This window comes from Maylandia zebra, linkage group LG2 (assembly GCF_041146795.1).
Source record: "Maylandia zebra isolate NMK-2024a linkage group LG2, Mzebra_GT3a, whole genome shotgun sequence".
Classification (NCBI taxonomy): Eukaryota; Metazoa; Chordata; class Actinopteri; order Cichliformes; family Cichlidae; genus Maylandia; species Maylandia zebra.
Window position 1 is genome coordinate 18,956,409 of NC_135168.1, and position 23,262 is coordinate 18,979,670.

Sequence of the window (23,262 nt, forward strand, 5' to 3'; positions counted from 1 at the left end):
ACATTAGAAAAAAAATTTCACCTTAGAAGCTTTTTTTCAGCGGCAAATTTTCCATGACAACATACCTCCTGGGGTCATTAGAGCATACACTGAACGTGTATGGAGAATAGTGGATGTGCTGGAAAAGAGGAAGACCACAGCTATGAATGTGAGATGGAGCCAAATGATCCAGATCATGATGAAGAAAAAGATCATAACTTTGACATTTAAGACTAAATGTAGCTGAAATTAAATTATGCAATGCTTTAAAATTAATGTAATATTTGGGGGGTTTTTTAATGGTTAACGCAGGTCATTTTTTATAATTTAAGTAAAGGAAGTTAAACTGCACCTTAAATTTTCTCATACTTAATAATCTCTGTTGCTCTGTGAGATATGAAGCCATCATGTGGTCACAGAGAAAAATTACATGTGTAGCCATTTATTTAAAATCTCCAAAAATCCCTTTTTTGCTTGTTATTATAGGAGGAACTTCTATTATACTGAAAATCAGATTACCGTGGTGTGCTTGTAATATTTTAATCCAGCATTTTTGAAAAAAAACAACAGAATAAACATGGATTTCACTTGCTGTAGTAGCACATAATCTAAAGGTCACTGGTGCATCATTTCTAAGTGATTAACAGCAACAAATGTCAATTTACCAACCAGCTGGTTCACTTCCTGATGCTCTTGCCTGGACTCTGCCTCGCCTCTCTAACGTTGGTCCAAATCCACTAAATCTGAGCAGTCCCTCTGATAAGCTTCTGTCTAATCTTGTCCACCCTGGTTACTCCCAGTCTTATTTTCAGTTCTGCCATGTCCAGCTCACCCTCCTGTCTTTTTGCCAGTACAACTCCATGCTGGTCCTATTCCTGCCTACCTACCTGTATGGCATGAGGTTGCCATAGCACTGCTTTACTCTTACAAAATGTCATAAAAAAGGAAATGTTAAGTTTGTCAAAATAAGCTGTTATTAAGAAAAACCCAGCCTCTCATTGTGCAAAGTCATCCCCTGGGCTAAGTTAGGGCCCAGTATGTTTGATGCACCTGGTTTAAATGGTTTTTACTTGGTACATCCTGCCACTACTGGGCGCTCTTGCTTGGTAATTTGCCATCAACGCACTACACCTGCTTTGACCACAGCTCACTTGTGGAGCAGCCAGCCTGAGTGAATCTCTGTGGGTTTTGGATGAAACGATGCCTCGTTTGCCGTGTGTTTACTCAGACTTCTTCTATGGCCCTCTGACTGAAGATGTGGAGGAGCTACTGGGGCGCTTCCAGCAGATAGACTCGGTCAGGTATGAGGATTTTTCAGCCCTCTGGAGGGAGATGGGCTTCTCTGATCTCTTCATTGGCACCATCAATGCGGGTGAACTGAAGCGGTTCTGCAGGGTGACTCTGGCCACAGCTGTAAAGTACTTCCTACCTCCATACAGCTACCAGATTCGAGTGGGGGGCTTGTACCTGATGTTTGGTTTCTACCACACGCAGCTCGCCGAACCACCTGTGATGATCCGGCTCGCTCTGAAGGACTGGACCCACGTGCAAGCCTTTCTCAAGGAATCTGTAGAATCCGGCCATCTTGATGTAGTTTATATCTACAAGAAGCTTGTGGCATCCAAAGCCATCCACTACACGGCCATGCCGCATTTTCTGACCTTCCAGAAGCAGCAGAAGCCAAAGAAGAACCATGTGTGCCCTGAGTTTCTGAGCAGGACAACCGCGGTGCGTGAGCTCATCAGTGCAGACACCCTGGAAGAGATAGCCAACCTCCAGGGCCTGTACGAGAAGCTGAAGGAGACCACCAAGGATGTGGGTTCCCAGATCACAATGACCCACAGAGACTTCACCTCACGCCTGAGAGACTGCATGTCAGAGTTCATCACCTGGCAGAACAAAACGTTCACCTCACAGCTACTCAAAGACAAGAAGGAAAGAGATGAAGAGGAGGAGGAAGAAGAAGAAGAGGAGGAAGAAGATGAGAAGGAGTCCTGCAGCAAAAGAGCGAGGCTTCTGTCCTCCATCAAGCAGAAGAGCTACAGCAATGTTCAGAAGGCGCCCAAGTCCAGGAGGCACCGGCAGGGTGAGCCAGCGGACTTGTCCAGTTTGGGGACTGAGCAGGTCCAGCGGGTCCCACAGAAAAAAAGACCACCTTCTCTCCGGGCCCGGACCTGGAAGAACCTCGGGGTGAAACAACAGGACAGCAACCTGCCACCCTGGCTGCTGAGTGCTCCTGAGCTGGAGGACGGGGTGCCAGTGAGGAGGACCAACCAGGCGGAGCCCTACAGGATGTGAAGGAGGAGGAGAGAAGATCATTAAAATAATTTAATCTACTATGTTTGTCACTGTTCAACTGGAATAAGTTAAGAAACTATAAATAAATGTTTTTGTTATAAAAATCATAATTTGAAAGGCTTCAATATATCTAAAATAATTTTTCTATACATTTTCGAATCTAACATTAGAAACCAGTTAACTGTGTTTTGTGTTAATTTCATGTTAAACTGTTGCAGGTCTGAATCCTTTTGTAATCCTTAATGAATCACTTACATGCTTTAAAGCCTCTGAAATCACCCAGAAGTGTATTTTAATACCACGGGTGGAAAGAAAGAATAATATAATAGGTACCACCTTTGCAATGGGGAAAAAAAATAAATGAGGAGGAAACTTTTATCATAGTTAAAATTAGGCTATAAGAATTGTAAAATGAAATAAATTTCGTCTTATTTATTTGATTTAGCCTGTCTTTGTGTTACTAAGCGAGATTTATTTACATTTTTAAGGACCACATTGTAACCTTTTTGAGTTTAATTTAATATAAAGTCTGAATTACCTCTGGAGTTTTCTCCTTTGATTTGTATAACAAAAACAATATAAAATAAATTCTGAGAATGCATCTAATGCCCTATCCATTTGCAAAAGAAAGGGGGGGGGGGGGGGGACTAAGAGTGTTTTTTTTTAAATATATATTTAATTAAAATGTATGGATCCTAGTCTTTAAATCACAAAATGCTTAGATGTTAAATAAGAAGGGAAGGATTTTATGTATGCGCTGTTATTCAAGCAATTAAAATGTTAAACATTTTAATTTCAGTTTTTTTTTTTTCTTGTGTATGAGTTCAGGTATCTCCACTGCAGGAATAGTAGTTCATTTTATTAATGACACTTGGGTTAAAGCCACCTAGCGGTCTGGATTCAACCCTTTTGTAGCCAATTTGATCCCCAGCTTGCTATCCCTCCTTTAACATTTTCACAATTTTTTTATTCTTGAAAATAAATATTTACTTTTTCCAACATTAAAAATAAAGAAGGTGTGACATTGGGTAAAATTACAGTTAAACTAATATTAGCACTTAGCTCAAATAAGTGATCAATAAAATAACATGGAATAATGACAAAACAATGAAAAAATATGGGGTAAAAATAAAAATACATAAAACCATCAAATATCGCAAATTAAATAAAAAATTATACTTTGACTAAGCAGGATAATTAGAACAGTTACCGCTTCTTTTTTTACTGCAGTAATTGTTCTTAAAATTTAAACTTTATATTGGCTACTAGTAATTTATATATTTTAAATGCAAGTGTATTATACAGTAGTTGGACACCCTAGCGGTCAGAGTGCGAATAACAGCGTTAAAGAAATGGTTGCATTAAAACATTTCAAGATTATTTTGCGCCATCTGGCGGCCGGTCTCAGAACTGCATCAACACCTCCGCGCACTTTATCCGGAAATATCGTTTTGAGAAGTTCCTCCGGAGCTTCCGGTCTGTTAATCCACTTGTTGAGCAGAGGAGAGGGGCGGGGAAGCGCTTACGGACTTACATTTTCACCAGAACTCCAATCATGTCGCAGGCAAACGGGTAAACGGCGCCCAGACAGAGCAGCAAAGCCGGCAGTTGAGCACCATGTTGAGTTTGAGCAGAGCTGGTATCGTCGGCGCCTCCGTCGCTGTGGCGGGAGGAGTCGCTTATCTTATCTGGAACTATGCGTCCTCCTCCGGGGAGGAGAAGCCCGAAACACGCCTGGGAGAGGTCGGTGAAAGTGACAGAGAGCAGCGGGAAGGAGAGAAGGATGAAATAAGAGAGGAAGAGACTCCGGTGATTAAAGCTCAGCAGCAGCAGACACAGTGTGCTGAGCCCACAACGGCCGTGGTTGAACCTGTAGCAGCTGCTGAAGTTCGGAACACATCACAGGTAACGTTCACCGGACACACCTGTGTGGAAATGTTCAGACTGCTGCTCCTAAAACACTACATCTGTGCCTTCACCCCAGCTGCCCCCCCCCCCCCGGGTTTTACACTTAAGACGAGACGAAGAAGCGTTTCGGTAAAATAACTTGTTTTACATGTTGCATAAAGTTGTACATATTTCAGCGGCAAATGCACGTTCTTTGGGGTTCCCACGTGGTGTTCTGGGAAATGTAGGCTGTTCCATTCAACTCAAAGGCGGTTTTCGGGACAGTTTAGTGAGGCAGCGGCTGGATTAATCTGCACATTTTATATATTAATTCATTTTTTTTTTATTTACATCCCAAGAGAAGTTATTAAATAAAATAATTAAATAAATACAAAAGTTAAAAAAAATTTCACTGAGTAAATGGACATTTTGAAATATCTAAAATAAAATATGGGATGTGTAAACCAAAAAAGAGATTTTTTTTTCTTTTAGGTTATTATTATTATTATTAGTGCATATTACATTTTACTAACTAAACTAAAATAATGTCTGAGCTCGACCTACTGGACGGAAGCTTATTATAGTTAACTTAAAAAAAATCTGTCTAATTGTATTTAACGAATATAAAAATAATAAGAAAAAAAATTGAAAAACTAAGTATTTTTTTTAAAAAAAGACCAATTAAATGTGCTAAGTTTTGTTATTTTGGTTAAGACTGGAATCAACTGCTTTCAAAAAGTTCTGTGTTTATATTGTAACATCTATAGTCAATTTCCTAAATCCTGCATCTGGCATGTACCCCAAATACAATAATACTTTAAAAGACTAAAACTCTGGCCCTGAAACTTACAAAAACTAAACTAAAACTAATCATTTTTCAGACAATAAAAATAAACTAAAATGAGCAATCACACTCTGGAAATTAACTGAAACTAAACTGAAATAAAAACAAAAGTCAAAGTGAAATAAATATAAAAACTAATCAAGAAAATACAAAACTATGATAACTCGGCCTGGAACAAGTTAAGAGACACTATTTGGCATGATTATGAATAAAGAGTAAAAAGGACCTTCCTTCCAAGATTTAACATGAGAAACAGGAAAAACTGCTTATTTCTGCACAGTTCTACACTATGTCGTATATTAGACCTATTCACAGTATTTTTAAATACTAAACAAAATCTGAAACATTAAGACAGTTGTTTGGTATATATTATCAATATTAGCTGTTCCTAAATAATATTTTTCTAAAGAATTATATACATTTTGGCGTTTCTTTGAGATTGAGAAACTGTCTACAGTACTTCTAGCCTGAGATTTATTTTTAATTACTAACCTGCAATATCAGTTCTGTCAGCTAACATCTGATTTTCTTCTTAAGATAATAATTAAACATCTTTTTTTGACTTAAATAATTTTTTTAAATAAAACTCAATTTTTACATTTACATTTCCTGAACCAATGACATCATAGAGGAAATAATCCTTTTTAATATTGGTGTGAATATCAGGCTCTGATCCAGTGTGGTCTGTGTTCCAGTCCCAGCCTGTGAAGTCAAAGGGAACACAGGTTCTGGTTCTGGGTCTCGATGGATCCGGAAAGACCAGCCTGCTGCAGTCTTTGTCCACCGGCCGCCTGGAGCAGGACATACAGCCGACACAGGGCTTCAACGCCGTCTCCATCAACAAAGATGACTGCTATATCGAGTTTCTGGAAAGTAAGCCTGAGCCCATCTTTAGTATGCTCTGTCTCATATGATCCAGTTGAAAATCACATATGTGTTGCTGTATAATGCATAAAATGTAACAGAAATAAACACGGGAGTTGTATTTGCACAGTGTGTGTTGTCTCTCTCTTTTGACAGTTGGAGGTAAAGAGGATCTGCGGCCATATTGGCAGAAATATATCCCTAAAGCACTGCTGCTGGTATTTGTAGTCGACTCGTCCAACCCGCAGCTCTTTCCAGTGGCAAAGAAACACCTACACGAGCTGCTGGCCTCTCGTCCAAGCCTGCCTTTAATGGTGCTGGCCAACAAACAGGTGGGCGTGAAAGAAACAAGTTCAATTGATTTGTTTCAGACTTGCAACTGATGCAACTAAAGTAAACACAAAATAGAACTGGCTTTTAATGTGAAGAATTGCATTTATTTATTTATTTTCTATCCTGAACTCCTATCTTGTAACATGTCAACAGCAGGAAACAACAAAATAGAGATTTTCAGATATCAAGCTAAGCTGCAGCTGCCTGAAGTTTGGAGAAGGCTGCATTAGGCTTCGATGAACACACCTCATCACAGTCTTGTGATCACTCTCACTAAGCTCCTCTGTACGACATGTTCAGCTTTTTAATAAAAGGCATGTCTGTGCCACATAAACATTTTAACATGCACCAGTGATGTTACTGGTAGATGTGTGCTCCTTCCCTCTGCACGAGCTGTGGATAGCGATCTAAAGGATAGAACACCTTGGCCAGGGTTCAAAGCGAGCTAAGTTGATCTGAAAATGTGATGTCAACAGACTCCATGCACCGATTAGCCATGAGAGCAACTTGCCCAGACGCTTGCAAAGAAAAGCGTCTGGGCTTCTTTAAGTTGCTTGAAGACATTTCACCTCTCATCCGAGAAGCTTCTTCTTTGATCCTTCTCTGAAGAAGCTTCTCGGATGAGAGGTGAAACGTCTTCAAGCAACTTAAAGAAGTCCAGACGCTTTTCTTTGCAAGCTCCTTTCACTACGATGACCTGGATGACTGAGAACCTTCACAGACAGGTGTTTTAAAACTGAATGATGTGGCAGTCTATCACTTGCATTTCCTTTTGATTTGTATCTGTTTGCATTTTCTGTCCATCTGAAAAGCACGTATGTCGATTTAGATGTCACAAAATAAAATCTGAAAGATGGCTTCCATCCTTTTCTCATTTTCATATTTTGGGTTAAAATCACTGAAGCAGCAAACCCTGCAAATTTTATTCTGCAGTAATTTGGTGGTGGATAAAATGTCAGCAAAGATTTCTCAGACATTATGCCCTTCAAATAAGTTCATCTTTATATTTTTTTTATATAATATAGGAGTATATCATCCTTATCTTACTTAATGCTCAATGTTTTTTTCTTTCTCCAGGACCTTCCAGGTTCCTGCGGCATCACTGACCTCCACGACGCTCTGTCTCTGTCCGAGCTCGGCGACCGGCGCTTGTTCCTCATCGCTACCCACGTGAAGGAGGGCGAGACGGAGCTGAGCTCTGGCGTGCAGGACGCTCAGGCCCTGATCTCCCAGTTGGTTTGTGACGGTTTATGAAACGCACTGTTAACTCCTGTCACTTAATCACATTCAGTGAGCTCTTTGCACTTTTTTTTTAACTTTACTGTTTTCACTACGTTTGTAGGCTAAACCTCTGGTATTTATTTCTGTTGGTATTTCACGTTTGTGAGGAGGAAAAAAAACCCTCACTGTTTGTTGGCCTGTTAAATTTTTTTTATTGATTTGTGTCAAACTGGGAGAACACAAAACCATTATCTCTATTTTTGTCCCAGCAGGTGATGTGTGGAGCCACAAATGTTAACATTTACAAGACTGTTACTGTGTTTTAAATTTTTAATTCCTTCTAATGTTGTTTGGAGCTGCAGTTGCAGTAGTTTTCAAATCGATCTTAATGATTTAAATGTGTCAGCGTATTTCATACTTGCATACAAATCTCAAGCTGCTTAAATTCGTCATATCAGCTGAGACAAGTGGCCCAAACTAACTTTTACTGACTGAGATCTCAAATTAAAACATAAAATTTTGTGCTTTTGGACTGTACACCACCACAGTGAACATCAAGTCCAGACTTTCAGTATTAATTCGTGGGTTTTAATAGAAGTGCTGCATAAACTGTTGAGGAATTACAGCCATTTTTATACACACCCCTCCTTCTCCATACATTTCTCTACCCATTATTCTGTTAGTTAGTCTTGGTTTAATCTGTTCAAACGTATATATATTTATATGATTTTTGACAAAGTATGATCGGGCTTTCCTGGATTGTACACTAACAGTGATTTGCCCACCTCCCTGAGAGCAGTCTTGACTGGTTAGATAGTAATGCTGTTTCGTAACCATGGAAAGAACTCTGGGATCATTCTCACTGATTTTTCCTCCCCGGTCTTCCAGGCCTTTATGTTTTGCTGAGCTGGCCGATACCGCATTATTGATTTGGCCTCTCCTCAAGTGTTTGCTGTCTCTCTGATAGGTGTAGTTTGGTTTTCAGATCAATGAAGACCTTCTCCGCTTTAATTGACACTTCTTTGGACCTCATATTGAGAAATCCAGTGAACGGCTATCAGATGCAAGTTTAACACTTGGAAGCAACTTCAAATCATTTATCTGCTTTCTATTGAAAAACGAGCAGGGAATTGTTCATCAACTGTCCAATTACTTTTGAGACTGGACTGTGTATTAAAAGGCTGTAATTCCTAAACAGTTGACATTTTTTGTTGAAGCCCTTAAATTTAAGATAAAAGTCTGTTCTTCAAACACATCTGGACTGTTTGATTTAAAATCCTCTGTGGTGGTGTATGGGAAAAGGCAAAATTACAACAACAAAAAATTCATGAAAGGTTCAACTGTTAAAATGTCTGAAAGTGACACCATTTTGCCATGTGGGGCCGCTAAAGTGCAAACTTTGACTCTGTTCTGCCGTTAATATCAAAATCTTGAAACATTTAAGCATAACGGAAAAAAACTAAAAGACATGGCTCTTTGCTGCAATACTGCTGCTTTATTTTGAGTTTATTATCGCTCAGGAGTGTTACAGCTTTAAAAACACACGTATGTAACGCGTTCATTGTTATCTTATTCATTGTGTGTCGTCTTAATGCTTTAAAAAGGAGTTTGGTTTTTTATCTTAAGAACTGAATAAAACGAAACACCTTCATATGTAACACTTTGGTGATTTAAAAGGGCGCATTACTTTTTGTTTTTTGTGACTCCTATTTTTCCAAAACCAAAACATGCATTTTACAGTAATGTGTAAACAGTTTGATGATGTCTTATTGGCCATTATTTCACATTTAAATAAACAGTTTCCACTGAATTATTCTTTTGCATTAAATCTTTAGTGTTTTGAACCACTGACCTTTCACATAGTTTTGTTTACAACAGCACAGCTCTGTGTCGTTGCTCATGTGAGCACAAAGCCTCATCACAAACATAGCGCTTGACATTTAGTCACTTCACACCATTGGAGCACATTTATATTTTGAATCGAGCTCTCCAGAATGCCACAGCAACAGTAGGCCTCCCAACTGACCTGGAAGTGTCCACTTTCCTTATAACGTTCAGCTTCTGAAGTCTTGAGTGGGCCGGATGGTTGAGTTAACCACACAGACTCCAGTTTCAGGGCGTCCTCAGGTGTGGAGCTGGTTGCTAAGGACTCCTGCTGTGGCTATGGAGAGAGTAATGTGACATCAAGCTGACGCATCCAGCTCACAGCAGCCGCAAGGGAAGATGGTGTCTGGAAAACAAGGTAAATTTATCACTTTATACATGCAAAATAGTCATCAAATATTGGGGGGTAGCCTTAACTCATTTTTTGCTTTTGTTTTTTATTCTTGCAGCTGTTCAGTCCACATTTGGTCCATCACAGAGGTGAAATGGTTTTGATCTTTATGCCTTTCTCAGAAAGTTAATCATTCTCAATAGATTTGGTGTGTTTGTGTAAAATATTGACCACTATAAGGAGATATTGTGCGTTGCAACATTCCTACCAACAGTCTGCCCCAGGGCAGCTGTGGCTACAACTGTAGCTTGCCTCCACCAGTGTGTGAATGGGTGGATGACTGGGTGTGTAAAGCGCTTTGGGGTCCCTAGGGGGGACTAGTAAAAGCGCTATACAAATACAGGCCATTTAACTATAAACTCAGGAATAAACAGCTGAAACAGCATTTTCTTGCTCAAGAGTTTTCCACCATATCGGGTGTAACAAAATGTAGGTTGTGAGGGAGGAAAAATATCCCCCGATAGGTTGGCGAAGGGAAATCGGTTGCAGAGACGATACTTTTCCAAAAAAAAAATCTCTTTGTAATTGCATTGGTTGCTTGCAGATTGCTGCAGTTGCCTATAATTTTCATAGAAGATACAAACTTGTCTGCAAACTGAGCAGTGGCGCAACTTTACTGCAAAATAAAAGTTAAAGTTTTTTATGAAGTAGAAAGGTCTCTGTTTCCAGTTTCTGGGGTGTATCACTAACACTCTGAGAGTAGTTGCAGGTAAAGTTGGTGTGTTCCATACAAACTGTGGGCGACTGCTAAAATGTTACTCGTGGACCAGTCAAGGCCTGTGTAGTTGGGGCCTTATTCTAAACATGGCGAGTGCTCATGTGAGTACAAAACCTCAATAGTAGCTAACAGTTTTAAAAAAACTCAGTGTTGAGAATAAAAAGGCTTAAGGCAGGAATGAAGTTAAAAGTAATAAAAAGTCTGGAAGAAAAATTTAGCTTCAAGTCTGGCAAAGAAATTTGAAACTTAAATGTCAGCAATAAACAGTTAAAACACCAAAACTCTTAACAGGTTAGGTAAAATCATGATAAAACCATCTAATTAACATAAAGTCATTAAGAAAGAATAGAAACATTAAGCTAAAAGTCAGGATTAAACCATTTAAAGGAGCTAAAAGTGTAACCAGCTGAAACCAACATAATGAATAAATGGGGGAAATAGTTTGCCTACAGTTTTAGATTAAGCTTTTGATGCTAATACTGATGCAAGCTTAAAACCAACACCTGAAAATTCAAAGCTATGTTGTAAAAATCCATGTTTTATATAATCAGTAACCTCTAGTAGGGAGTATTTTTGGAACATTGCAGATATTAAAGGGGTTAAATGGAGGTGGTGGTGCAAAATAGGAAACCACTGTCATGAAAATGAATGACTCACAGTCAAACTCTGGCATTCGCGTCTTTGCTTTTTGATTGGTGGTAAAGATTTAAAGTTGAAACAGAGATTTTAAAAAAATGAGCGAGACTGTTTGGGAGCCAAAATATGGAAAACCCTAAACAGAGAAGGGAAACTCGCTGAGCGATTGCACAGCCCCGCTTTGGGCCCACAGTCCCTGAAATACACTCGTATTTATTGTTAGTTTTTGCTGTTTTGTGAATGCTGTGTCGTTTGACAGAATCTTGGAGTTGGCTCAACACAAAACCTCAAAAACAGTCTGGGCCACGACTCCTTGGTGAGTAGCTGACTCACACGAGCATCTTCCCCTTGATTAAAACCGAATTCTTTCTGCACACAGACTTTTTGTAACGCCACAATGGCCACTATTCATCACACGTCTGTTTTTAAAGCCCTAAACATTTTGAGCATACTTAGTTCTCTTCCAGCTGTTACATCATTTGAAAATTGACTTAAAACTGACTCCCAAGAATTCAGGAGCCTATGTGGTCAGTGTTTCCTTCTTTTGAGTGCAATTTCTCCAAAGTGCATAATTAAAGACAGATGTCTGGCACCCACTGAATGTGTGTTTAAAAGAGAAAAACAATAGAGAAATGAGAAGAATTTATGGTTTGTTGATTGAATGGATCTTTTTTTTTTTTCTTTGGGAAAATATTTATTCTGCCTCTGCACAAAGATGCTTATCATCACAGCTCCTTTTTGGAAACCTTTCCATTGATCAGTGAGAAGCTGAGCTGGGGCAACCAGGGGCCTGTATGGCCCATCTCCGCTTCAGCGCTCGGAGCCGCTCCAAGTGCAAGAATCCAATACCTATCCAGGCACAAAAGAGATTTCTCAGCAAGGGAGGACCACCGGAGGTAACTGTAGCCCGGCTGTTCCTCCAACATTATTGATGACTCTATCAAAAAGACATGAGAGGGAGGGCTGTTTGTGATCAGAGCAGTGTACACAAGCTTTTTATGTTGTGATGCATCAACATATTTGTGTGGAAATCTTCGCAGAGCTCTTTAGCACAGAGTAAAGTGATGTTCGGGACTGATGCCAGGTGATCACCCTCGAGAGCTGTCAGGCTCGATTAGTGCTAGCTACAGGTCCACAGCTCTTCTGTTTGTTGTTTCTCCTGCATCAGCTGTCGGATGAGAGGAGCAACGATGTTCAGTGTAACTCAATCAGAAACCCACGCGCAGGAAGTGCAGCTCACTGAACTGCAGTAATAATTCACTGTAACGGAAGATGACACTGATCACCTGCTGGTTTGGTGCAGACCATCAGCTATAGAGGAGCTTGATTCCCGATGCTCACTGCATACATACTGATCCTTTTTTCCCTGCCTCTGATTTGCTGTAAGCTACATCAGTTAAATGTATTTACAGGGCTATTGTATCTGATAATTAGCCTCAATGCCTAATTTAATGAGAGTGCAGGCAAGATGTCTAGTCCGCTTTGTTCATTTCTAATCTGATTATTTGGCTCTGTGGTCAAGGTTTCTTTATCAATAGTGTCACGTTAATTATTTTACTTGGCAGCTGGAACTTTTGAATTTTTCAGGCCAATTAGGTGTGCAGCTAATTATTATTATTTATTATTATTATAATCACTATTTGACTTGATGATCCCTAAATCCAGACAGATGATGTCAGTGTTAATATAAAACAAAGAAAATCAACAAATCCATATATTTGAGAAGCTTTTTTGGCATCTGTAAAGAAAAACAGCCTAAAAAGATGATAGGTAATCACTGAAAATCTTTTCAGATGTATTAGAAAATTAATATGTTAACATGTAAAATCATTAATCAAAGGTACGTTCTTTAATTACCCTTTAATTAAAGGTTTCACCACAAGGGGCAGTGTTGAAATGTGCAGCTTCTTTTTGCTCGCCCTCAGTTTTTTGCCTTTTCCGGGTCACCATTTAAGTTAAGATACCTTTCTGAAAAAAGACTACATTACTTAAATACACCATCTTGTGGTATAAATTGGTATTGCACAAAAATACAGTCCAGCCCCATTTCAACTTCAGCAAATGTCTCTCCAGCATAATACATAATACATAGACACTATGGACATGAAGTCATAGCAGTTGGTTCTTCACATTATAGTGACAACTATAACTATTTTAAGCTCAGGAATTTACAATAGTTACCTTTAACAATTAAATATTTTCTGATTTCTGCTTTTTAAGAGAAAATTGCTCAAATTTGAACTGTTGTGTGGATAAATTGTTTGTGGTGGCAATTTTGTACTTTTTACTCAGCTTTTTTAGATTAGAGGAGTGGATCGTTAGTTCAAGATAACGGCATTAACAACAAAAGAGTAAGATTTTGTATTTTTTATTGCTAGTTTTTTTTTTTTTTTTTTTCTTTTGGCCTGTCCCGTTTGGCTCTTTTGCCATCAGAATTGTTGTCTAAAGGCAAAGAAAGATGCCCAACGGATTTACTTTACCAAACTGACCATCCCAGCCTTGCCGTAATGGTCCATTTGAGTCACCTTTTATTGTTTATTTTATTTTCACTTACTGAATACGGGACAGACTTGACTGGGGGAAAGAAGGGGAGAAAGAAAGAGGGAAAGAGAAACAGCTGAGAAGAGGGACGGGGGAGAAGGGCAAAAAACAAAAACCAACAGAACGGGCAGAGAAAAAAAATGCATATATCAATCACCTGGATCACCTGCTGAGAAAGAAAAAAGAAAGCAAGCAGAAGAGAACAAGAGTAATAGAATAAACAACATCACAATGATATATGGGAATATGACAGTAAATACTAAATGTTAAACATTATTGTGCAGCACATAAGATCAACAGAACACAGTGTGCTTTGAGGTAGGAGCCAAAAAGGGTGTAGTTTGTGGGTGTGATCACCCGTGTGTACACCTGTGAGCATGGACGCGCTTGTTTTTTGTTTTTTTAAAAGGTTCCTTCATGTAATAATCTGCTAGAGGGTGTGGGGGGGCCACAGCCCCGTCCTCCAGGGCGTGAAGCAGGTGTGGAGGAGATCAAAACTCCAGACATCCAGAGGCCCCCAGAACACAAGAGACCATGGAAGACCAACAGAGGGGCAGCTGCGCCACTGTCCCAGAAAGAGCTGAGGAGAGTCCCAGATGAGGGCTCACTCAGCAGCCGCGGAGCAGAAGCCAGGGGGAGTTGCAGTGACGCGCCCGTGAGCTCCGCCGGCAGCCAGCTGCGCCTGAGTGACCGAGCCCCAGGCCGAGAGGCCGGGGGCACCCCACCTCCGAAGTGGCCCGAGCGAGCCCCAGGCTCCAGGCCCCGATAAGCGGCCGCCAAGGAGTGAGCCGGTGTGTACCTGGACGCCCATCCCTGGACACAAAGAACCACCAACGCACCGATGTCTGAGGGGGTCCGCCACTGGCAGGGGAAGTGGTGGTAGGGGGAGATAGGCCTCCAAACCTTGGAGGGCCTGAGATGTCCCCAGAGAGGTGGCGCCTGACACCCAACCTGACATATAGACACAGACATACAGGCACACACAGATACAAACATCCATTCCCACCCTCATGCTCTCATATGCACTTACTCCACACTCAACCAACGTGGAGACAGACATAAAGAGACGTTGTACACACGATCACACTCCCCAAGCGTACTCTACAAACCGGGTCTAGGTGCCCCCGCCCCTGGAGGGGGGGACTGCACCCAGACCCAGGTGGTGTTTCCCTTTTCCCTGCGGTGGGAGGAGGCAGACCGCCCCGACTCCGCAGCAGCAGGAAGGCTCCACACTCCAGACCGCAGTCGGACGGCCAACTCCTCCTCCTAGTCCTAGCCCCCCTGCTCCAGTAGGCCGCAGAGAACGGGGGTGAGAGAAGACTCCAAACCTCCCTCCACCCACTCATTGTAATGTTGATGCATGTGTGTTCTAAGGTGCATTTAAAACCCAGGAGGGCTTGGAGCTACCTGCCAGAGAGCAGCAGGTAAGCGCATGGTCCCTCCTGCTAGCCCTCAATGTCTACGTGTATTTAAAATTGAGAGGTGGGCAACGATGCCAGGGGTTTTATTGCTAGTGTCAACAAATGCCATGAAAAGTCCAAAACCAATTTGTTAATCTTTCTATGTGCCATTCGTCTTTTTTATTGATATAAAAAGTTTGATCAGATTTTTTCCTCGTTATTTGAATCAGGAAGGATTCTGCATCGGTGACACACCGTCGAGGAGCAAAACAATGCGAAGCGAGCATTTAACCTCGAGTGTCACTCCGCAGTCTCAGCTGCGTAATGAAATTTAAATGTTTTTCCGGCTGCATTTTCCACTCATTCCCCCGTCATCAGCTGAACACTGACACTTAACCATTGTTCTGAATTGCCCCTTCATCATCATCCCCTCCTCCTACTTTCTTCTTTCTGGCTCAAGACAATGTTTTGTTCCAGACACACAACACAGCACATAATGGGCACGCTAATGGCTTCCATTTTCCTGCAGGAAGGAGGAGGAGGCGACGGCGAGCCTCTTCAGGAAGACCCAGCGACCTTCCTCCAAGACGTCCCAGTACGAAAACACCCTGCGTTTGTCGACACCCAGAACCAGGACTCGAAGCTCCCAGGATGCAGGGTAAAAGACTCAGTGCATGCTAAACTTAATTCATGTGTGTTCATGTTACATGCAAACATATTATCTTTGCAGCTGGAGAGCCCTGCACAATAAGCATCTTCTACTTCTACTTCTCTATTTCAATGTGAACCATTTCCAAATGATCTGTCTGAAACAGCTGTTACATGTAACCTACAGGTCAATCAGTGACACTCAAGGGATACTATTTCCTCTGACGTCTAGGCATAAGAAGCATCAAACCCGTGCTTGGTTTAAATGTTTTTATGCAACACAAGATGGGATGGAAACGTTTTTTGTTTCTGGTCATAAAAAATGAAAACACAAAACCTTCTCCTTCACGGTTGTCTCCTTGGAGGCTATCGCCAGATCGTCCTGTTTCAGGAATACCAGGTCCATCACAGGTGACGCCTCGCACCCCACCCACCACTGACCCTGGTCAGTGCCTCAGGGCAGTCAGGTCCCACACCTCCAGACTCACAGCACCTTCTTCCCCTGAGCCATTTAGACTGTTAACAAACACTATCTCCTCACAAACCACCACTGCCCACCCACCTCACCAATCTGAGCCACGGTCTGAGTAACTCTCATCACTCATGTCACTCACATACAGACTCCATTCAGACCAAGTCTTTTCTTTGCACTACCTCCAAGCACTTTGCTCTCCAATGTGTGCCTTTCCATTGTTTTGTATATATTCCTCCAGTTTATATGTATTCCTCTAGACTGTATATATCTCTTCTGTTTGCTATTTTTTTCCTGATGTTTTTACTATTCATAAAAAATTTTTTACTCCTGCACAGTTGGCGTGGAGCACCCATAATTTCATGTTACATGTAGAATGGCAATAAAGGGCTATTCTATTCTTGATCTCCCCTCAAGTGCTTCAAACGGTTTGAAGGTGTTTGAAGGTCCCTGGTGTTTTTGCGTCATCTGCAACATCAAATTAGCACAGAGGGCAAACATCAACCACTGTATCAAACACAATGAGCGACCATGATCAACTTTCCCAGTCATGGTTTAAGTCCCAGACTATAAGGAAAAATGCCACAAAGATCACCACTGATAATCTTTTTAGTCTAGGACTAGGCTTAATCCTAGTCTGGGAAACAAACACCATAATTTTTCTTTTCAGAGATTAACAGAGAGCTAGATGTCCGATTGCAACTCCCAGGTATTTAACCTCTAGTGAGGTAGACATCTTTGCACATGACGACCCTCAGGACCACCTCGAAGGTGATAACCCCACCACAGGTTAAATACCAAGACTCATCCAAATGAAACATTTTAAAAAACCTTTTCTCCCCAAATCGTTTGGGCTATAACATCCTGACGAGTCTGAGAGAAGACATTCAACAAAAAATGGCCGTAACTGTGCACAGCACTGTTAAAATATCTTTCCTTGGTCACCACTGGAAGCTGTCCAGAGGTGCTCAAGGAGAGGGCCTCAAAGGGGCAGCAGACAAGCTGAAAGATTTTCTTTTTGCGGAGGGAATCTTTCTTTGCCTGTTATATGAGCCATGCTGCTGTTTTAGAGATTAACATGATCAGTAATACAATTTATCATATATCACACAATTAAGGACCTACCGTCTACCAGTTTTCCAGATGTGAGGTGTCTTAACATGGAGCTTACTTACCGTAGATTAGTCCTGCATTGATGCAAATAAAATCACGAGTCTTTTATTTTGTTGCAATACTTTGGCAACTCTGAGCTTTTTAAGACTAAACACTAAATCAATTGTGTAGTAAGAAGTTTATAAATAAATGCATTTTCATTAAGTAAAAGCTTATGTGACTCAGTTTGGTTTGGTGGATTTGAAATTTTACATGGTATATTTATATATTTCCCCCATTTTCCATTATGTCAAACTGCTCGTTACTGCTTCGGCGTTGAGAAGCATATAAGCAGCAGCCAGACAAACTCTTTGAGCTGTCTGTTTTAAACGATATTTCCACGGCCCCCCATCACATGTCAAACTCCAAAGCCTTTATTCTCCCTGCAGGAGCTCACATGCAAACCAAAGTCTCAAGTTTAATTCCAGCAGAATGTAACAAATCATAAAGTTAAATCTGAGAAGGCCGAGCAGAGGATCAGGCCCAACACTGTGCAGTGTGAGGAAGCCAGCGTTCGTACATCTGTTATTTCAGTGACAGACTGTGGAAGAGCGAGGAGACGAGACAATAGAGCTTATTGTCCAAGGCTCAGCACCTCTGGGACCCTCGTAGACTGCCGCGGAAGTCTTTTTATAAATCCCGAGCCCAGCGGCAGCAGCTGAACATGTAGTTGGATGGAGTGAGATGCATCCCAGGTTTTGTTTGTTTTGTTTGTTTGTTTGTTTGTTTCAAATCAGTACAAGTTGATGTCTGCATTTTTTAGGCTACAAATATCACAGTGATTGCTGTTTTAATGTCCTGTATAAGAAGTAACAATTGCCAGACTCTCATCTTGTTGCTCTAAGAGATACAGACGGATAAATGAGTGAGACAAAACAAAGCAGATAAAATCAAACCCAAAAAGGAGATTGTGAAGAAAAAAAGCGCAGAGTAAGCCAAAATGATTTGGGAGCATTTCTGTATCTGATCCTGTAGTGAAGATAAGCTGAACTACTGAGGCAATAATTATACATAAATGGAAGCACACGAAGACTGAATAATAACAAGCAAACTGGACACACGATCAGGCAATAAACTACCCAAAAAAGCTTAAATGTTGTAAATATTCTCTTTTTTTTTTGACATTTTTCCTTTATTAGGCTGTGACAGAGTTTTGTTGTACTTACATGACGCACATCTTAGTCACTTTCCCAGTAAGGTTTACTCATTTAGCTTTGTCTGTTTGTTTTCTAGCTTTTGGCCTTATCCGTGCCTTCAATGGGAATGAAAGTTTCACCATACCATAGTGTTTAGAATACTTATCAGCTTATCTTTAACATGTATTTGCATATTTTTTGAAGCTGCGTGGCAGAGAGCTGCTGGTACTGACAAGAATGATAAAGATTTTGAGGATTATTTGAGGAACACGATTGTGCGAGGCCTAATGTAAGAAGAATGTGAGAATTACGAAGCTCTGCATTATCAGGGGTTTATTTCTCACGGTATAAGATGCCGTCTGCTTGTCCCACAGGCCTCCTCACACGCCTCAGTGTGAAAAAAACTGTCCTGTGTGGCACACCGATCCCAGGGTGAAAAGTGCCGTGATCACACCTCGACTGCTGCAGCTTTCCAAACCCAAACTCGCACATCCGGACTTCCAGAGGAGCAGGGAGGTAAGAGGAGCAGAGCAGATCATTTCAGAAACAAATCCGTGCAAACATCCATGGTCTTTTTCAGTTTGGTGCCTCATGGCTTCTTGTGTAATCACAGGGAGGCTTAATCACACACGCTTTTGTGAAATATGCTTTCAATATTTTATTGGCATAGATTCAGCTTGAAAATTGTTGTTTTTTTGGTGGTGAAAGAATTTGTTTAATGGGGTTTACACTGCATTGAATTAGCTGTAATAGGAAAAAAAGAAATAAAAGCCACATATTTGTAGCTTAAAAGATAAAATCTTTTGAGGTTCGGGTAATTAGGAACTTTTCTTCCACGTAATCGTTAGCAGCCACTTTGATCTAAACTAAATGTTTTAAACCTCGGGCTCTTAAATTTTTTGCACCTAAATGTGAAGTGGTCGAGCAGATTTATAAACAAATCAGCCTTCCTCTGTCTCTGCAGGGATGTGTTGTGAAAGTAGAAACTAATACCTTCTGTTCGTCTGCAGAGCGTTGCTTCCATCGTCTCTCTCTCATCCAGAAAAGCTCGCATCTCGCAGAGACTCGTTCAGCTGTCGCTGCCCAGACTGAAGGAGAGCAACATCTGCTGCACACTTGGACGTCCAGAGGAATCCATCTGGACTGTAAGTGCTCTCACTAACACAGCATCACCCCATGTCACTAAATACTGTACTACTTTTAGTCTAGCATGCAGACTCCAAGAACAAGAAGTGTGTTCTTATTTTATCATTTCTTCATCCTCTTGGAGGCCACTTAAAAGAGCTGGTGTTGCTGGTGGCCTTATTTTACACCTTTGCAACCTCTGAAATTTCCCCAGCAAACCCTCACATACTCTGTTACAGATAGTATAACACCAACATTAGTCTAACCCCAAGTTTATGATGCCAAATAAATACCATCAGGAGGCTCAAAGACCAGTAATGTGCGGCTTTTAAGGAACACTAGAAAAGTCTTTCAGCAAAGCATAAATTAAAACTGTTTGTTAGGGTTGTGTATTCAACATCACACTGTCAATTCAAATATTTTCCAGCTGTGTGAACCAGTTGTTTTACATCATAAAAACCTTGTTTTAATGAACTGTGACACTTTCCAATAATTATAATCAGGCAAATGAATATTTAATGTCGTTCTGCCGATGGAGAAATTCTGGGACTTGTTGTTTTGCAGGATGCCTTTTATGTTTTGATGAAGGTCATAAAAATGCCGCATAATTACCAGCTTTTACCACTAGAGTTTAAATTTTTATTGCTCACTTATTCTTTTTTTCCAAGTGGCTGTGATTAATGGAATTTAATGTTTGAATCTCAATAATAAGGTTTCAAGAGCAGCGAGGAGAGCCACAGCGAGCGCTCGCATTGAGATGCTGGCAGAACCAAAGCAGCTTTCCAAGGACTACATCCCACCACGAGACCCAGAGTGGAGCCGGAAAAACGTCCAGTCCATCTGAGTGCGCGTCGCCATCGAGTCGGTGTTTCACCAGACTGAACTCTTTGTGTTTTCCACCCCAGACTAAAGCAGAAACATTTAAAGGTCGAAATTCAGATCCTGTATTCGTGTTTCTGTGCTTTATTTACATTCACAGCCTCTTTAATGGTAATTATGACAGTTATTTCGAGCGAGTTATCACAGCTTGTGAACAGAAAAAGTAGTACCAAGAATGAACCCCCAACTTACTGTGAAATTAATGACGAGCCAGAGAGATCCAACAGGGAAACACTGGAGTGTCTGTCTCTGTGTAGCTCTGTCGTCATCATCATCAGCATGTCTATGAAATCTTAAATGAGTTAGCGTTGGACTGGATATGGCTGACATGATATATTGCTGGTTTAAATCTCTGATGCCTTGGCAGATTGAGGGAGTAATGTTAAGAATAAAAACATGTCTGTGACTCTCTCTGTCTACAGTCTGCAGCTTTTGTCTGAGCCTTGGCACGATACTGCGATCCACGTGGTTTTTGCCTTTGCAGCCGAGCAGGATTCTGCATTTTATTACAACCATGTGTGTATGAATCTATAAACACTCTCAGAGTCATGTCACAAATCTCTGGATTTTTTTTTTTCAGGGTAAAGTAGAAGCTATTCAGAAGCTGCTCCTATGTCAAAGGTCATGACTTTGACATAGGGTGCCGGGACATCATCGTGAAAATCCTGCTGTTATCTTATTTACAACACTGGCTGCTGTAACTAAGCGCTTTGTAAAAAATTGCTCATCCATTATTCTAGAGTGAACCTACAACCCACTGTGAGGCTAATCAGGGATTAGCCGGCTGCAATCACGACATCCAACCGTGAGGTGTAAAGAAGGCAGAGGAGGTGGCGAGGATGGAGGCAAAGCAAATAATAAAAAGTAGAAATCCTGTTAGCTGAGAAAACGTTCTCAGAGGTGGGAATTTGACTGAGATGCAAGAGGAGTCAAAAAATCGTTTAGTTTCTCCATTTATGCTTTGCATTTAACATGATTTTAAACAGTTCCCCCTTAATTTACCTTAAACATTTATTCATGAGAATAAAGCAAAAAATAAGAATTTCCACCTCTGCAACTGTTTACATTGTTGTTTAGATCCACATCTGTCCTGATATGACCTTTGACATTTCAGATACAAAAAGGACTTGCTTTATCATTTTGTCATATTAGACACCCAAAGACAGTCTTTGGGATCGTGCTGAAAAATGAAGCTGTAGTCAATCGGATGCTTTCCAGACGATATTGCACGGTGATAATTTTCCGCATTTACAATTCAATCGCTTTTGACATGAATCCCAACACCACGGGCTGAAATGCAGCCCAAACCACAATAGAGCCACCACCATGTTTTACAGATGGCTGTAGAGACTCACTGTTGTACCTCTCCTCCTGACCTCCTCCGTGCAAGGAAATACTGCTGATGATTTAAATCAAAAACTTTTAATCTGGACTCCATGAGTCCTGATTTCATTCCAGCTCTTGTGTAATTTGGCAAAAACCTTTTCTCCCTGTTTCCCTCCCATAAGGATGTCTTCTTTCAGGCTTTAACCCTCACCCTGAAACTATTTCTGCTGAGGCTTCAGTGAACAGTAGATGAATCAACTGAAGGATCCCAGGACTGACCTGAAAATGGGTGGGATGAAACAGCAAAAGCCAGAGAAAAACACTTTCTGAAAAAGTAGCAGCAAAAGCTTCAGTAAAAAGACAGCAACTGGCTGAGGCGGGTACATTTTGCTCTCCTGAGTTGAACTATCATGCGAGTTGTACCGTGATTCCAGGTTAACAATAGTGTGCTCAAAGTAGCAAGTGTAAATATGCAAATCTTTGAGACTAAACAAGAAATATTGATAGCACGTCAGGTCCTGAAGGGTGTGAGCATTTCTTTACTCCTCTTTTTTTACAGCTTATAAACGGAGCCGTTTTAAATAAAATGATGAGTCCATTTATTTTATGTCCACGCCCACGTTTGTTTTGCCGCCGGGACTTTGTTTCTGTGTCTTTGCTGTCTTTGCGTTTCACTTCACTTTTATCTCTCACATGTGTGTTTTGCCAGCAGCCTGACACAGGATGTTTTGCTGCTGTATGGTTAGTCCACACCTTCTGCTAAATACAGGAAGCAGTTAAAGTGAGATGTTCTTAGGGTGATGATGCAGTCACTCATGGCACAATGTTCATGTTATAAAACCGTCCTGTTTTAGACCCGAGTTTAAAACTAATATTTACCAGTCCGGTTATGAAGATCCTTCAGAATTACCACAGATAAATCGTAGTATTTAAGAATTCATTTATCTCTTTCATTCCTGTTTGCATGGCATTGCTCTGCAAACAACTGTGTCAGGGTGGAGTTACAGGGACTTTCTACAAACAAAATCCCTTTGGTAAATATTTCCCAGAGCAGTGAGAACCTGGCAACCACAGCAGCAGCTCTGCCTGCTGCTTCTGTGGTTTTGAACTAATACATCTGCTGGACTTCAGTCTGCAAACTCTTTTAATCAACCACCATTTATATGCATATAAGTTGAGGTAAAAGCAGAACTTCTATATGAGTTCACTTTGGGTTATTTCTTTTGAGTAAATGTTCCAGAACCAGACAAAACAGATAAGTGAAAAATGGTCAGGAGGAGGAAAGGATGCCAGAGTGTAAATCCCAAGTGCCTGAAAGTGTGTCATAAGTCCAAGGATGTTCAAATTTTAGTTTGGAAAGCGGGTTAGAGGTCTGTCTGCGGGCCTACAAGTGTCTAAACAGGATTGTGTACTTCCTTTAACCCTTGTATGGTGTTCGGGTCTGTGAGACCCGTGTTCAGTTTTTTTCAAAAGAAAAATTAAACAATTAATTATTTTTTCACGTGTAAATGTGTTGTGTCTTTCCACT

The 23,262-nt window shown here is 40.8% G+C and overlaps 3 protein-coding genes across 6 annotated transcripts; all 3 read left to right on the forward strand.

Moving 5' to 3' along the window:
* The first annotated feature begins 739 nt into the window (after window positions 1-739).
* On the forward strand, window positions 740-2,387 carry LOC143421054 (snRNA-activating protein complex subunit 1-like). 3 transcript variants are annotated; one of them, XM_076889828.1, is made up of 2 exons: window positions 740-1,280; window positions 1,419-2,387. In XM_076889828.1, exons 1-2 carry the CDS (start codon window positions 1,180-1,182, stop codon window positions 2,275-2,277), a joined length of 960 nt encoding a protein of 319 aa, XP_076745943.1. In that variant the 5' UTR covers window positions 740-1,179; the 3' UTR covers window positions 2,278-2,387. The 3 variants fall into 3 exon arrangements, with proteins under 3 accessions (XP_076745943.1, XP_076745940.1, XP_076745944.1); XM_076889829.1 differs by having other exon boundaries at window positions 745-1,280; window positions 1,474-2,387; XM_076889825.1 differs by having other exon boundaries at window positions 743-2,387.
* A 1,309-nt stretch (window positions 2,388-3,696) lies between these two features.
* arl9 (ADP-ribosylation factor-like 9) lies at window positions 3,697-9,236 on the forward strand. Its single transcript, XM_004571131.4, has 4 exons — window positions 3,697-4,182; window positions 5,704-5,881; window positions 6,029-6,204; window positions 7,283-9,236. The coding sequence occupies exons 1-4, from the start codon at window positions 3,895-3,897 to the stop codon at window positions 7,457-7,459; spliced, it is 819 nt and encodes a 272-aa protein (XP_004571188.1). The 5' UTR covers window positions 3,697-3,894; the 3' UTR covers window positions 7,460-9,236.
* A 65-nt stretch (window positions 9,237-9,301) lies between these two features.
* On the forward strand, window positions 9,302-23,246 carry spmap2l (sperm microtubule associated protein 2 like). 2 transcript variants are annotated; one of them, XM_004571132.4, is made up of 8 exons: window positions 9,302-9,668; window positions 9,760-9,790; window positions 11,315-11,371; window positions 11,817-11,951; window positions 15,526-15,654; window positions 18,779-18,920; window positions 19,415-19,549; window positions 20,242-23,246. In XM_004571132.4, exons 1-8 carry the CDS (start codon window positions 9,650-9,652, stop codon window positions 20,371-20,373), a joined length of 780 nt encoding a protein of 259 aa, XP_004571189.2. In that variant the 5' UTR covers window positions 9,302-9,649; the 3' UTR covers window positions 20,374-23,246. The 2 variants fall into 2 exon arrangements, with proteins under 2 accessions (XP_004571189.2, XP_004571190.2); XM_004571133.4 differs by lacking the exon at window positions 11,817-11,951 and having other exon boundaries at window positions 9,322-9,668.
* Window positions 23,247-23,262: the final 16 nt, after the last annotated feature.